Source organism: Ostrea edulis, chromosome 2, assembly GCF_947568905.1.
Source record: "Ostrea edulis chromosome 2, xbOstEdul1.1, whole genome shotgun sequence".
NCBI lineage: Eukaryota > Metazoa > Mollusca > Bivalvia > Ostreida > Ostreidae > Ostrea > Ostrea edulis.
The window spans coordinates 57,637,894-57,654,754 of NC_079165.1; the positions used below are offsets into that span (position 1 = coordinate 57,637,894).

General features: G+C 32.5%; 2 protein-coding genes across 6 annotated transcripts in view; one reads left to right on the forward strand and one right to left on the reverse strand.

The window, feature by feature from the left end:
* Nucleotides 1–607, reverse strand: part of LOC125681984 (zinc finger protein 330 homolog) — a 23,047-nt gene extending 22,440 nt beyond the window's left edge. The window contains exon 1 of the mRNA XM_048922345.2: nt 403–607. Within this exon, the coding sequence (XP_048778302.2) occupies nt 403–516 (114 nt within the window). The 5' untranslated portion in view covers nt 517–607. The remainder of the gene's footprint in view (nt 1–402) is intronic.
* The window catches only part of LOC125681976 (rho GTPase-activating protein 26-like), a 32,651-nt gene continuing 16,382 nt past the window's right edge, over nt 593–16,861 (forward strand). For 4 of the 5 annotated variants that reach the window (XM_056154559.1, XM_056154560.1, XM_056154561.1 and 1 more), the window contains exons 1-13: nt 593–871; nt 6,165–6,260; nt 6,365–6,426; nt 6,684–6,752; nt 7,514–7,615; nt 8,012–8,122; nt 8,282–8,324; nt 8,919–8,980; nt 9,117–9,185; nt 11,506–11,575; nt 11,793–11,890; nt 12,001–12,101; nt 14,926–15,038. In XM_056154559.1, coding sequence (XP_056010534.1) covers nt 718–871; nt 6,165–6,260; nt 6,365–6,426; nt 6,684–6,752; nt 7,514–7,615; nt 8,012–8,122; nt 8,282–8,324; nt 8,919–8,980; nt 9,117–9,185; nt 11,506–11,575; nt 11,793–11,890; nt 12,001–12,101; nt 14,926–15,038 — 1,150 coding nt within the window. In that variant the 5' untranslated portion in view covers nt 593–717. Of the gene's footprint in view, nt 872–6,164; nt 6,261–6,364; nt 6,427–6,683; nt 6,753–7,513; nt 7,616–8,011; nt 8,123–8,281; nt 8,325–8,918; nt 8,981–9,116; nt 9,186–9,354; nt 9,373–10,051; nt 10,064–11,505; nt 11,576–11,792; nt 11,891–12,000; nt 12,102–14,925; nt 15,039–16,861 lie in introns of all 5 variants that reach the window. The other variant, XM_056154558.1, reaches the window with a different exon arrangement.

Consider the following 16,861-nt stretch of genomic DNA (forward strand, 5'->3'; position numbering starts at 1 on the left):
ATGTTTCAGCCATGGTTTACAATGATGTTGATCCACTCACCTTGGATTTCGATTGCTATAAACATTTATTAAGTTTAACAGGTATAGGTGAACGGATCAAAAGATGTAATTTTGATGAGATTGGGGTTTGAAATAGCTATATTAAGCTATTTTAAATAGGTTCATAAAGCTATAAAGATTGCACAGGGACTGTTGTAGGCATGGCATCAGTGCTTTCTAAATCTGTCCCTTTTCAAGGCTCTTACAATAATTTGTCACAAGACTCAATGAAATTTACCATGGGCTTAATCTTAAACTTCACACTAGAAATCAGTTAACGGGAATTTTCAAGTAACACTAACACAGAGGAAATTCGAAATATTCATACCATGCCTCATACTGACACGTTTTCTTTTAACTCACCATCAGGAAATTACATGGCACTTGAGCTAGAGATTTTTCCGCATTTCTCATCTCTTTCTGTCTCTCTTTTTGTTTTTCTGCCTTTTTTCGCTGTCCTGTCTTCTTTTTCGGCATTCTGAAACAGTGATAGCTATATCCTTTCCTCTTATTTCCGAAACGACTACGAATGAACTATCTTAGTGATTCTTACCGTTACTGCGCATGCGGAAATCTTTAACATAAACAGGAAGTCGCCCTAAATATATCATGAGAATAGATTGAAAGAGACTGTCAAATATTGTCAGCTAGTAGCAACGTTAAAAGACGAATGAAATAATGGGCTTGGAACCTCTAGAGTTTGCTGAATGTTTGACAGATAGTCCGTCGTTCAGGGAAAAATTGCATGACCATGAAAAAGAGCTTGAGAGGACAAATAAGGCCATCAAGTCTCTTGTAAATGATGGCAAGGAACTAGTCAATGCAGCAAAACGTAAGCACTTGTCTCAGAGTATTTATCATGTGCATTTATAGCGCTCTTAAAGGTAATTGTAGAAAAAATATTTTCGAAACGAAACGGATTATTTAAATATATTTTGTGATTTTTAGTGCAAAAACCCACTCATAACCACAGACTTGTGCATACTAAGTCTTGGATATATTTACATATATATGTGTATGTGCCCACTATTTATATATTGATTTATTTATTTTTCTATTCATGTATTAAGACCCAAGTTCATAACCATGGTTATTTGCCGTAGTTATTAAAAGTTTTACAAAATTTTAAAAATTATCATTGGCAGATGCAATGTCAGTCATCTACCATGTTCATAATCAGTAGATGCTTTCATAACTTTTTTCACTTGCCTGTTAAGTTGTAGGTCATAAATTTAAGCCCCAACCAAAACAGAACTGATTTGTTAAAATAGGTAGTGACAGTTCCTTCACCAAGTGTGCTAGTGGCATTAGATGTGAAAGTTGGTTGAAACCTTAAACCCTAAGTTTTGTATCATAGCAAACATTCTCAAGATAAAGATCCCTCATTGTATTGGTTAGCGTCACTAGCATAGTTCTACTTTTGTGGCACTTCACCTAGTAAAAATGGTAATAACTCAATATAAACATTATTTATACCCAGTCAGATACTATGCAGTAAAATATGAAATACTTTTTATATGAGAACATTTTGGAAAAATGTATTTTAATAATTATTTTCAAATACATTTAACGTATATATGTCTTTGTAAAGTAATTTAAATAATTAAGATGGAAGGTTAAGGTTTTTTGTAATAATTATACATAGTGCATGGGTCCTGCGATCATACATATCCACATTAATAATGCTATCAGCAAATGCTTCTTGTGTAGCAATGAATGAAGTTAACATTTGTTGTAATGATCAGGTGTATTATAAGTCATTTGAATACTCCAGCTTTCATACAGTTATCTGATAATAGAAGTATGACAGCAAAATAAAGGGAATTCAAAACACAAACAGAACTATGTATCTGTGTTCAGTTGTATGTAGGACTGAAAACAAAATAATACACGAGAGTCAAATAGGATTTTCAAAAAAAATCCAGGACATCAGACCATTTATTTGTAGTTAAATGTTTAATTGACAAATACATTAACACTGGCAATAAACGACTCTATGCATGTTTTGTAGACTTTCACAAGGCATTTGATACCGTCATTCACGAAGGCATTAAACTAAAACTCCTACAATTAAATATCAATGGTTTATTCTACAACATATTATGTAGTATGTATAGGCACAACAATATTTTCATAAAAGTAGGGAACAAGTTAACCCTGCCATATGTACACCAGAGATAGGAGTTCGACAAGGTGATGTCTTAAGCCCAAATATTTTTAAACGATTTTTCTAAATTACCGGATGAAGAAACCATTGGCTCTGTCAATCTTTCTGGAAAGAAAATCACCTCTCTTCTATATGCGGACGATCTTGTACTGCTTTCAGAAAACCAAAATGGACTACAAAACAAACTAAACTTACTTGAAAAATATTGCAACGATTGGTGCTTAGAAATTAATACCAATAAGACAAAAGTAGTCATTTTTAATAAAAGCGGACACCTAATTAAAGAAAATTTTGTGTTCGGTAACATATGTATTGAATGTACTAACAAATATAAATATCTAGGAGTAATATTATCCTCCTGTGGTTCATTCAAGGAAGCAAAATCTGATCTATACAATAAAGCTCTTAAGGCCTCATTCAAACTTTATAAAGACATCAAATCTATCGATCCACCAATTAAAACATTTTTGCATCTTTTTGACCATATGGTAAAACCCATCGCCTTGTATGGCTGCGAGATATGGGGAATACTTTCAACATGCATGCTGGAAAAAGACAGAGGTTTATACGATATCTTTAAAAATTGGGAGGTAGAAAACCTGAATATTAAGTTTTGTAAACATCTACTGGGTGCCGGTAAAAGAAGTACTAATATTGCAATAATCTCTGAATTGGGTAGATATCCTATGTTCTGCTCTATAATCTAAAGTATTTTACTATATTGGCATAGACTTGAGAATTGCCCAGAATCATCCCTGTTATACAGTGCTTATACAGAGAAAATCAATCTGAATTCATATAATATAAATTGTTGGTACAAAAACGTTAATTATTTTAAGGAAAAAATGGGCATTTTGGTACCCAGTTGTAAAAATCTCAAATTCTCATTTTTCAAAAAACAAATGAAGAATCAGGTACGGAAACAATTTTTACTTTACTGGTCAAAACGACGTGAAGAGGGTCAGAAATCAGGAAAACTCACAACATATTTTTCTTATAAAGAAAACTTTACTATGGAAAGTTATATATTTTTAGAATCCCTAGAATTAAGAAAAACTCTATGTAGATTTCGAATTAGTGCACATGACCTTCGAATTGAAAGAGGAAGATATGAATTTACAAAAACCAATTCTGGCCAGAAGATTTCTTTAGAAAGAAACAAAAGAATATGTGAATTATGTAACCTTAATTGTGTTGAAGATGAATTTCATTTCCTTACTGAATATCCATTCTATGTTGAAGAGAGAAATATGTTTTTTAATGGTATATACAAGCTCAACAAAAATTTTATCTATCTAACAAATAAAGACAAATTTACTTGGTTGATGATTAATGAAGACAAACCAGTAATTGTCAAATTGAGTGAATATTTAGTGCAAACTTTCAGAAAAAGAAGTGATGCTTTAAAACTGCAAAAATCATTATAGTTTATTATTCATATATTGGTATAATATTGATACTGTCCATCTACTTGTATATATACATGATTAGCAATTCATATATGTATGTACTTGTTTCCCCAACATGCTGCATCCACATGCAGTTTGCAGTCTATGTAACCTGTAGTTAATGTTGTAAACTTTCTTTCTTTTTTGAATTTCCTTCTTTATAAAATGTCTTACTGTTATGCCCTCTGGGCCCAAAATTGGAATAAACTTATCTTATCTTATCATATCTGTAGGTACAACTGCATGCCAGGTGTATATCATTTGAGCATTACTGATATTATATTGGTCTTGTGTGCACATTTACCCACAGACCCTCTGAACCTATGAGTATCCTTGTTATACATATCAAGGGTAGCTTGACATGTGGATGAACTATGCATTTACTTGTAATTTGCTGTAATGTTTGGGCACATTAGTTTACAAACGAGATGTATCGTTCATGCACATGATTAACTTTAGAGGTAAACAAAGGTCACTTTCTTTGCTGCCATGTATGAATGTTCTCTTTTTATAGTTTTGGTTAAAATGTGGAAATTCTCTTTAATAAAGAAAAAATGAAATATTGTATTGATTAGAATATGATAGCTTTTCATTCTGATTAGCGACTGGGTCATGAATAAGAATTATTGAGATTTTACCATTGTATGGAGGAAAATTGCATATAGCCAACTTAACTGTTTCATTTGGGTGACCATATATTCATATTTTAACTAATGAACTGAATTTGTGAAAATGTGCACAAATGAAACACCATTTATTATTAGTGTTTTGTGTGCTCTTGACTCAGCACTTTTGAGAATGTAAGAAATGTGTACAAACATTCAATTTCCATGGTTTCTGGCTATCGCGAAGTACAACCTAAATAGAAGACAATCAAATTCTTAGTTATACTCAATTAAATATACATTATTATTGATAAACCACATTAAAAACTATGAATCATATGCATGTGAATGCACAAATTAGTGCCATTTACTTGCTTATTTGTAATCAATAATTGTACTAAAAATTAGATGCAGAGACACAGCTTGTTTTTTTCTTGTTTTTTTTTTTCAATTTGATTGTTCAGCTTAACCCACATCATTACTGAATGGAGCAACTATTAACTTGAGAGTTACATTAGTTTCCTGTTCTTATTGGTGTACTTGAAAGTCATAATATTGAACTTCATATGTTCATTGTGGATTTGTTCAAAGTTCATGAGTCATACATTGCAGGATTGATAGACTATAAAATTCAAGTTAACATGTTTTATAACAATCTATGTTTATGACATGTACAGTATTATACAAATGTAATAATAGATTACTATATTGAACTAGGAATATAATTTTTTTTTATTTTTTTTTTGTGCATACTTTTACTGGAACAAAATCTATGCTACGTTGCAAGTTGATGCATTGTTTGTTGGTGGAAATTTGAGGAAGTAAATCTCTATAAATCGTACATGTCACTATCAACTGGAAAATATCATTATGGTTAACAGCCTTAATAAGATCAGATGTACATTTCAAGCATGTCACATGTCCCTGTGCATGTGTTTTATTTCCTTGTAAGGGGCAAGATCAAAGTTTAATAACTGACAAAAAACTGAATTCACATAGATTTCATCAAAACCCCCACCCCCCTAGAAACAAAATATGATATATATTGATACAAGTTTGTCATCAAGTACAAATACTAATATCACTTTATGTGTCTATTCTACTATTTATTCACTATTGAAAGTGTACATGTGTAGTCTTTAAAGGTCACTTTAATTTACATTTCAAAAAGTTCATCCATATCCAAAAAATCACATAATAGTCAAACAACAGAAACTTTCAAGAGTTTTAAACACCTCCTACTCCCAACTCCATGCATTTAGATTTTTATACGACATTGATCTTTTGATCTTGCCCTAAGCCCTATCAGATTAATAGGCACTGTATAATCAAATACCCTGGAAATTCATTGATATTAACAAATTAACAAGTTTTATGACTACATGTATATAACATAGCAAGAATAACAAATGAGCATATACAGAAGGATCCAGCAAACTTTAATATGCAAGTCAGGATATCTTCATGAGAGAACTATGGCATTGCTGCAAGAAGCTTGTGATAAATGTAGTAAAAGAAGATTTAATCTGTAAAGCTAAATCTATATCCATTTTCTGTTATTGATTTATGAATCTATTTTGCTGAAGGTCTAAATTGCAGCAAAGAGACCATACAATGTTTTTTAATTAAAAAATGGTAGTACAAGTCGTTGAATGAAAAAATGGTAGTACAAGTCGTTGAATGAAAAAATGGTAGTACAAGTCGTTGAATGAAAAAATGGTAGTACAAGTCGTTGAATGAGAGATTGTCTGAGCATGTGGTCTCTGCCTTGTCTTGTATAAAATGACAATCCATTTTAGGAAAAAAAACTTACATTAATTATTTTTGCAAACTCACGTGATAGTCTCATCTTTACTTCTTACCAATTGATATGCACATTATACAATTGTTAATTGTATTTTACAGTAATGGGCAGAACATGGCAGAGTTTTGCCGAGAAAATGATGCATTTTAAATTTGAATGCATTGGAGAGAAACTGACAGATGATGAAGAAAAAATAGGTAATGTATAGATGTGGCTACATAGAACACACTTTATGTGAAGAAATATAAATACAGTGCAATTGAAAATGATTTTATGATGAGAGTATTTCCTTGTTTTCAAGCTGGTTCCCTGAAGGAATTTGGAAAGCTTATACTTAGAGTGGAAGAGGAAAGAGATAGAATGGTATAATTGAACATTTTGTTTTGTTTATCAAAGGTTCTTCATATTCAAAATGTAAGTTAATAGCTATTATTAAAAAAAAAAAATTTGCAATCTCAGAAAGCATAAATTGGATAGACAAATATTTGATCATGATTTAAAATTTCTAAATATTACATTTGTACCTGAAACATGTAGAATTAAAAAGTATTGAGAAAAGGATACCTGTTAAAGAATATGTTTTGATTATTTTCATTGTTGATGTTAATATTCTGTTTTAGCTGTCGAAGGTTACAGACTTTTTTCAGCAACTAGACAAGTTCAGAAAGGAGCAGATTGGCTCAGTGAAGGCAAGTCATGTAAAAGACTATATAGGACAGCAGCCTTTCTTGGTCCTTGTACAATTCAGAAAGACTAATCTTGTTTTGTTTTATTTCATGAAAGAGATCTTGTCAAATACAGTTTCAAATAATTTTTTTCTGGCATTTATTGTGATTAGTTTTAAAAATGCTAATATTTGTGACCGTACATCTTGCAGAAAACATAGATTGCAGTTTGGATGAACAATTTTTCTATTGCTCATGAATTTATTATGAAATTGAGAATAACAACTGATTTTCATCAGCATTCTTGCACAAAACATTTTAGGTTTCCCAATAAACTGCACACCAGAAATACAGAAGAATTTTTTGCGGTTTTGGTGATCTGTCCATAATTCATTATTTTATGTGGTTTGTTGTTTAAATGCCTAATGGGAAGACACTTTGGTATTCAATACGTATTACCACCAGAAATCATTAAAGACAGAGAATCTTAGCTTGTTAGAGTGGGTTGAAATTCTGTTGGAGACTTTTAACTTCTCAGAAATTGTTCAGACATTTTTCAAAAAAATTGGCTGTGAAACTTCTTTTGGTGTAAATTAAGGAACAAAATTTTGAATGTCATAGTGCCTGCCATTTGGGGACTATAGGGATATGAGTGAAACTTCAAAAAAAAAATTAATTCATATTTTACCATTGTACAGCTGATGCTTGCACTGTAAAAACAAAAAGACATCAGTAATGATTTTACATGATGGGATTATTTCCCTTAATATTTGTTGACTTTTTAGGAAGAAAAGAAAGCATTTGATCGACACACAGCAAAAATCTGTCAGTCACTGGAGAGGTATCTTAACTTGAAGTCCAAAATGAGTGACAACACCCTCCAAGAGGTAATGCCATTTTAAGGTAGTACTCTACATCGTCATAATGGCTGACTTCCTTTAAAAACATGGATGACAAAATCGATATCAGCAATATTTGACTTTTCCTTTTCCATTTAAATACCTAGCCGAGTAGCTCAGTTGGTTAGAATACCGACTGCTGAACTGTAGGTCGCAGGTTCGAGTACAGCAGGGGTTTTAATTTTTTTTCAGATTACCTTCTACTAAAACTATTTTTTGACAAAATAAAGTAAATTTTCAAATTCAAAATATTTTTGTACATATCCTACACTTTTCATCTACATCAAATTTCTCAGGTGTAGCATACCTCCTTAACAAAAGCATAGAAATAAACATTCATAATTCTGTTTGAATATAAGTGATGTATGTTATGTTTTCTTTCAGGCTGATGCAACGCTTGAAATGGAATTTAGAAACTTTAGGGAGAGTTCTATGAAATATGTTCTAAAATTACAAGAAGTTCAAGAAAGAAAAAAGTTTGATTTTGTAGAGACAGTAAGTAATAAATGTGCTTGTTTTAACTCGGAAGTGGACATGTTGCTTTAGAAATTGTACTTGACAAACAGCTTGCTTGGTAAATAATTACACTTTTTTGCTTTTAATTAGAATATTCACAACAAAACTTTTACTAAATCCTGATTTTCTTCCTTACAGATTTTAGCCTTTATGTATAGCTTGTTCACATTTTATCATCAAGGTAAGATTATTTATGTATATGGAGGTTAACCTTTATAACCTTACAAATGAAGTTTGGGGTTTGTAAGAATCATCATGTTTGTCTGTCTGTGTGTATCATGTGTATGCTATAATTTTATAACAAAGAATATTGATAAGTACTCATACCTCTCTCAAAAAGTTCTTACAATAGCTAAGGGTATGTCATGACCCTTGCTAAAGGTCATTTGCGTAAGTTGAAAGTCATTGGGAGGAAAGGTTTGAATTGTGTTTGAGGTCACAACCATGTAACAAAGAAACCTTAACCAATCATACTTCACACAAAGCTTGTTTATGACCTGCATCTGGCCATTACCTTGTTCAAAGACATTTCACAAGTTCAAGGTCACTGGGAGAGTAAGTTTTAAAGGTTGTTCTGGGTGCTAGTTAACTTTGTAACAGAGAAACTTAGAATCACTGATACTTGACAAAAAAGGATGATTATGAAAAAATATGATCAGACAAGTTTCACTTTTCAGAAAAACACACTGCCAGAATAAAAAAAAAAACCAATTAGTTTTACAAATATTGAATTTACAATAAATTTTATATTTCTTCAATATTCATTGTAATTCAGGCTTTGATGCCAGTAATGAGCTCAAAGAGTCTTCTATGCACCTCCAGAAAATCCTACAGAAGGTATGTGTTGAAATTTTTATGTACCTAATACTCAAGTATATTATTATATATATACATGTAGCTTTAGTCTATTTGTGTTTTATGAAAAAATCATAATGTTACTTAAAAGAATACAAAAGTTGTCTTTCTTTTTCAGACAAGGGAGAGCTTTGAAAGTCAAAAGGAATACACAGAGTCGTTGATGTTTAAGATGTTGGACAACAGAGTGAGTAGTTTATATCCTTAAGTAGGTGATTTAGAAAGATATGTCTAAAATATGTATACCTGACATACAAACAGCTTGTCTGTGCTGTCATATAGATATACTAGTACACTGCAATGAATACCTGTGTAGCATGATGTGTTCAATGTTAATTATATGTGTTCATTAACAGGTAGCTGCAATGGAAATGGTATTTATTGCAATAAAACCAAACTGAAAAAAATTATAACTATCATTTGCATGTACTGCAAGGGTTTTTTCCTGTAATTTTTTTTTTTTTTTTTTTTTTTTGTGATTTATTATAATTTAGACAGTTTAGTTTAATTTTTTTCCCAAATTTGTTGGTTGTGTGTCAGTTTTTTCTAACATATTTGGATCAATGACTTTGGTTAAGGGTCATAACACACTGTTTGGTCATCACCACTGTTTGAGCTAAACATGAGCTTCAGTTGTCTCTCCATTTATAAAGTTAATATGAAAGAGATATTTCTAACATGTTTACCATTTACCCAGATTATAGCTTGAATATATGTTAACATAACAAGTTAACATTTTCTGATTTGATGTCATGTGTCGAACCAATATCCTTTAAAAAGCGAAAAGGGATTCAAACTTTCCTCTTTTAATGATAGAAATATTTGTTACAATAAGACATGTGGTATCAAATAAAATTATCAAAATACTAAAATGAAGAAGACTGCACTATCTTTTGCAAAGGAGTCTGAACTTTTCTTAATCAGGCCCTCTTGTCTCCCACCCTTCATTCTGATGACTGGGTTGAGGGACTGTTAGCTAGGGTTGGTGCTGTGGTGTGAAATGGAGAGTTAAATTTAGATTCTGTTTGGTCACTGTTTGATTGACCATTTTAGTCTACGCTGTGGGTGAGTACTAATGCGCACATTGCACGGACTATGGTTTTTGGTGGAGTATAAAGCCTAGCAAACATTGATATATTAGATAAAGGACACAAAGATAGATTAAGTGTTATTAATGAATGTAATCTAATTCATATAATGCAGAATCGTCCATAGAAATTATTCACATTAGCAACTCTGGCATGATAATTATATACAATGTCTGAGAGAATAAAATCACTCATGTACAATTCTGATACAATGTAGCTTCGTTTTATAAACTGCTTCTTATCTTTAGAGAATTTCTCTTTGACATGCTATAGATTATAATGAAGTATAGATACAAGTAACAGCTACAAGTAGATGCATTAACTCAGGTTTTGTTATGTTAGCCTTGAAGTTATGTGTGCTCCGGGGAAAAAAGTTGTCCTCAAGCTAAGCATATTAAAAGATATTTTGTTATTGATTTCTGAAAATTACTATTCTATCTCGGGTATTCTTCTAAATAGTGAAATTACATATTAATTGAGGATTGGTTGAGATTCAATTTCATAAAGAAAAAGGTACGGTTGTCTTTATTTGGTTTAAAGGGAGTTAAAATTTAGACAGGCAAAATAAGATTAAGTATCCCATAATGTGACAGTGCAAGGCCTACATAGTCTGCAATAAATCTATATCTCAAAATTATGCATGCATATTGTGTATATGATGTCATAATTCAGCTGGATTTCCCTCATTTCTTGAAAAACACAACAACTGAAAAAAAAATTTGCTCTAAGAAAAAGTGAGCACATGTGTCAAGCAACATGAAATTGAAATGTTTTTTATCTATTATGATGCTAGAATTATATAAATATCTTATTTCTTGACACCTGTGCTCTGTTTGGTTTTTTTTTTTTTTAGATAAAAAAAAAACTTTCATGTTTTCCATCAGGTTTTATTTAATTACAGTGTACCAATGTATTTGTATTGTCATCAACAAATTGCAAATGAGTATTTTGAAGAAAAATACACTGATTTAAGTTTCTTTGTCTTTAACTTTCAATATCAATTTCTTAATATTTCTATTATAACTCTGATTTTTGGGGGCTGAAGTACAATTGTAACCATACATACTTCTTTATGGTTTTATAAGTCCTAATTCAATTATTTTTAACATTTTTTTTTCATGGTGTTAAGGTGATGGTTTTTGTGATAAGTTTAAATATAATGAATTCAATATTCTGTCTAAAAATGTATGCATACTATATAAAAGTTTTAGAGCTTCTACAGAGCTTTATGGTCACATTTATCCCATAAACAATTGTTTGTTGAATTTATTCACAATATTTAGGCTGTCTTGAGAGAGTCTTAAAGTTTTGTTTTTGTTAATGTTTTCTTCTTTTTTATTTTTATTATTTAGACATGTTGTTTGGTTATACACAACAAAGTAATTCTGACACTTGCTGACCATTGAATTTTGATTACAGAAACCTAATGGCCTGAACCAACCCAACAAAGGCTGCACGAAAGAGGGATACCTATATCTAATGGAAAAAAGTGGGTACCACCAAATTATAGAGTTTAGGGGGATGTTCAAGACTATCCACACCCAAAGCTCCAGATCATTGTCATCTGGAACATAGTCCTAATAATGTGTTTAAATAAAAGAAACATGACGTTCTTAGAGGACAGTATATGCATGTACTCTTTAAAGAAACCCCTCTGTTTGGTATATATTTTGACTGTAGTCTATGAAATCATGTGATTATTGCAGAGGTCATGGGTGCAACATGGACCAAACATTACTGCTGGTACAAAAAGGATGGGAAAAAATTTCACATGATGCCATATAACCAAGTGACTGGAAAACTGGTAAGTAAGACAAGATCAACTAGTTCTGCTCAAAATAATGGTTTTATACATGTATGTTTGACACTTAGTTTAGCACTCAAATATTGATAATGTTCTGCTTCTTTTATCAGAGCCAGCCCGTAACAGAGAACTTTACTCTAAAATCTTGTGTACGACGGGCTTCCCAAACCATTGACAAAAGGTTCTGTTTCGACATCACAGTGGATGGAAGGTCAGTATTGACACTCAAGCTTTCTGCAGATTGTTGAAAAGAATTGGTTATAAATCTGTTTTTTTATGCAACCACCACAAAGTCGTCATGGCATATAGTTTTACTCTTGTCCATCCTTCCGTGACACCCAGTTTTCCAGACTTTTTTTCTAAACGCCTTGAGATATTGACTTGATTTTTTTTTTGTATACAGGTGTATATTGTTCAGTTACAGATCGAGTTTGAGTTTTGTTTCGGTTTGTTGATTTTTGATGGAGTTTTGCCCCTTTAAAGGGACTGGTTAACGATTTTTGATAAAAATATTTTTCATTTTTAATGTTAAACATTAAAAATATAAATCATTTAATGTTGACAGCCAAAATTTTGACCTTCAGAATGCAAGAATGAAAGCAATATTTTAGCCTTAAATCTGTGTTTGTAAACAAAGACTCGAGTCTTTTTATGTAAACAAACAAACAAGTGAAATATTGATTTTGTAATATAATTCATCTTAATTTTGCATAGTCACAAATTGTAACTTTTAGATGACACATTTTACCCCCAAAATGCTTGAAATGTGAAAGATATAATAAACTTAGATCGATATCCATTTCTTTTGAAAATTTCGTAAACAATAGCATACCGCAATCTTTGTTTACAAAACAAATAATAAACTCTCTAAAATGAGCTTCTGTGATAATGTATAACCTTAAGTTTCATTTGAAATCTTTCAAACACATTAGACAGTAGATTTTGATCATTAAAAGTGAAAAACAAAATTTTGGGTAAAATCGTGAATCAGTCCTTTTAACGTAGAAAAATCACTGTTTTACGAAGTTCGCAGGACTTTCTTATACACCTGTCTTCAAATGGGACTTATGGTACAGTGATGTTGGTCTGTCCGTTCGGGGTTTTCTGTTTCTAATTTCATTTCTCTGTAACATATCAAGCTGAAACTTGCTACGTAGCTTCTTTGTGGATCACTGTAGATCATCTTGCAAGGATTTAGATTTCCTTCAATATTTGAGAAAATTACAGGTTGTTGAACTTAGTCAGTTTGAGGAATTATTACGTAGAGGCAGGGTTTGACACTAAGGCACGTCCGACCGACCGAATCTACTAAATGATAGGTCCGGTCGGGTAAAATGTCGATTTACTAGTCCGACTGGTCATGTTAAATAATAAACAAGAAACTACCAATCTTGAACCGTGTGGTGGAATAATCTCTATTTTTAGTTCTAATAAATAAGTTGCGGTCGGTAATGATGTTTTACGACATCTACTCGATGTTAATTTTAAACAGTTTATTTGAATAGACTATAATAAAGTGTTTATCAAGTTGATAAATTACGTCGTAAACGTTTGTCATTTACATGAAGTATTTAAATATGGAGAAACTATCAGGGTTTTTTCTGGAAAGTTGGTCAGGGCTAGTGGATATAAAGTCAGGTCTAGTAAAAATCATTTGAAGTAGCCCGACTGGTCTAGTGCTGAAAAAAGTAAATGTCAAACCCTGAGAGAGTACATGCTTTGTCTGTTTTTCCTTCCTTAGTTTTCAAGTGAGGGCCTTCTTATTTTACAGAGTATTTGTATGGGTATGAAAGATGTGCAAGTGGCAAGGATTTTGATTTTCTTCAATTTTTGAGAAAATTACAGATTGTTGAACTTTGTTAGTTTTTAGGAAATATATGGTCTAGTGCTGAAAAAAGTAAATGTCAAACCCTGAGAGAGTACATGATTTGTCGTTTATTTTTCCTTCCACAGTTTTCAAGTTTGGACCTTTTTATTTTAAAGAGTATTTGTATGGGTATGGAAGATGTGCATGTGGCAAGGATATTGATTTTCTTCAATTTTTGAGACAATTACAGGTTGTTGAACATAGTCCATTTTGAGGAAATATGTTAAATAAAGGGCATGGTTTGTCCTTTTAACTCCTCTCACAGTTTAGAAGCTAGGATCTTTGTAAATAACTTGAAGATGTGCATAATACAAGGATTTTGATTCTCAATAATTTTTTCTTTTCTTTGATGTTTTAAAATATTTACAGGTTGTTGAATTTGGTCAAATTTGAGAAAATATTTTACACACAAAACTCTTGGTTTGTCTATCTACCTCTTGTCATGGTTTAGGCTAAGACCCTTTATTCATACAATGCAAAGAAAGTATGTCACAGCCTAAATATGTCTGTTGCTACCTGAAGCAAAGTTCTACAAATTATGGCTGAAAAAATAAACATCCTGTGTAAGCATTTTCACAGGTGTATTATGTACTGTTTGTGATACTCTTTTCTAAATACCTTAAGATATTGAACTGATTTTTTATATGCATATGTATATTGATGAGTTACAGATTGAGTTTGAGTTTTGTTCCAGTTCGTTGATTTTTGATGGAGTTGTATTTATTTTATGGCTGTTAAAACATATAAAGGATTGTTGTTGAGTTTTTCATTGTACTAAATGTGTGTAACATGCAATCTAAATACCACATTCAATGCTATACTTCGATGGATTTCTTACATTTGACTTTACTGCAGGTGGGGGCATTCATGCCGTGCCTATACATCTAGTTTGTTAGTACATGTATTCACTAACTTGCATAATTGATAAAATATTTTATATAGTACATTGTGCGAATAAAACACGGGAAACATGGTAAATTTGTTGTGTATAGTAAATTTTAACCCCAAGGTCTCCATAGCCTGAGTAAAAATGTTAGTAGGTATTTTGGTTACATTTGAATGAGAATTGTTGATAGATGTTTGGTGAGCTTCCTACCTCTATGAATGAAATAACATAAGAAAATATCTGTGATAAACCACAGTAAAGTTGGCTTTTGACCTTTTGCAGGGCAGACATACTGACTTTCCAGGCATTGTCAGATGATGACAGAAAGCAGTGGATGGATGCTATGGATGGCAGAGAACCAGTTTATACAACACCAAACACTTCCTCGGAGGACTGTAAGTGTGTCGGACCACAGGCATCGTTCACAGTTATAATATGTATTATTTAAGAATTGAACAGCACTTTTGAGCTGTTCATGGTCAATATGAACGGATCTGGATTTGAGGCATATTCTGTGAATCGCACAGAGAATTTGCCTCAATCCAAATCCGTTCATTTTTACCATGAACAACTCAAAAATGCTGTTCAGTTCTTATATTTATATTCATTTACTAAATCGCCGTTTTTTATACCCCCCGCAACAAGTTGTGGGGGGGGGGTATACTGGAATCAGGTTGTCCGTCTGTCCGTCCGTCCGTCCGTCTGTAGACGCAATGGTTTCCGGACTCTAAAGCATTATCCTTTCCACCTACCGTCACCATATCATATATATGGACTACCCATGGGATGAAGATGTTCCCTATCGATTTTGGGGTCCAAAGGTCAAGCGCACTGGACATCGAAGTAGCAATATGGTTTCTGGGCTCTAAAGCGTTATCCTTTCCACCTACAGTCACCATATCATATATATGGACTACCCATGGAATGAAGATGTTCCCTATCGATTTTGGGGTCAAAAGGTCAAAGGTCAAGTGCACTGGACATCGAAGTAGCAATATGGTTTCCGGGCTCTAAAGCGTTATCCTTTCCACCTACAGTCACCATATCATACATATGGACTACCCATGGGATGAAGATGTTCCCTATCGATTTTGGGGTCAAAGGTCACACGCACTGGACATCGAAGTAGCAATATGGTTTCCGGGCTCTAAAGTGTTATCCTTTCCACCTATAGTCACCATATCATACATATGGACTACCCATGGGATGAAGATGTTCCCTATCGATTTTGGGGTCAAAAGGTCAAAGGTCACGCGCACTGGACATCGAAGTAGCAATATGGTTCGGTTTGTCATGCCATTTGTTTTTTACACTCAGAAAAGAGGTAGTTTATACCTATTACCAACACCCTTTGGGAGATTGGGGTAAGCGGGGGGTATTCTTAGTGAGCATTGCTCACAGTACCTCTTGTTTTACATTGCTTCTATAAGTCATGAAATATTTTGCTACATAAAATGAACTAAAATCCGCGTATGTCAGTCGTATTGTGACGTACGTCAATACATAGACATGACGTAACACTTCGTCTTACCCTGCCTTTTATCAACATTGCATGGTGCACTGTATTTTGAAGCTAGGAGACCACAAGATTGGGATGATAATCCACGTAAGTTCACAATCTTAATTCGTGGTGTGACTTTTCGAGATCTTTGTAAAACAGGTATTTTTTTCAAATCATTACGCTCTCTCAGTCGCATGCCTTAAACTAGTTTATAATCCGTTCATAGTCAATATGAACGGATTGTGTCACCTGCTGACATTTGTTAGTTCATAGAGGAAAATACGATTTGTAATATAAATATAAGTGTATCAGACCACAGGCATCGTTCACAGTTATAATACGTATTATAAGTGTATCAGACCACAGTTATAATATGTATTATAGGTGTATCAGACCACAGTTATAATATGTATTATAGGTGTATCAGACCACAGTTATAATATGTATTATAGGTGTATCAGACCACAGTTATAATATGTATTATTGGTGTGTCAGACTACAGACATCGTTCACAGTTATAATATGTATTATAGGTGTGTCAGACCACAGGCATCGTTCACAGTTATAATATGTATTAAACTAAGACAAAATGTTATCTAACTAAAACCATCGGGTTAAGGTTTGATCTTTTAATAATCAGATCAATTCATCCATACTTGGAGAAACATGCACATACTAAATAGAACTTTAGATAGTGTTGGACTAGATACTAGCCAG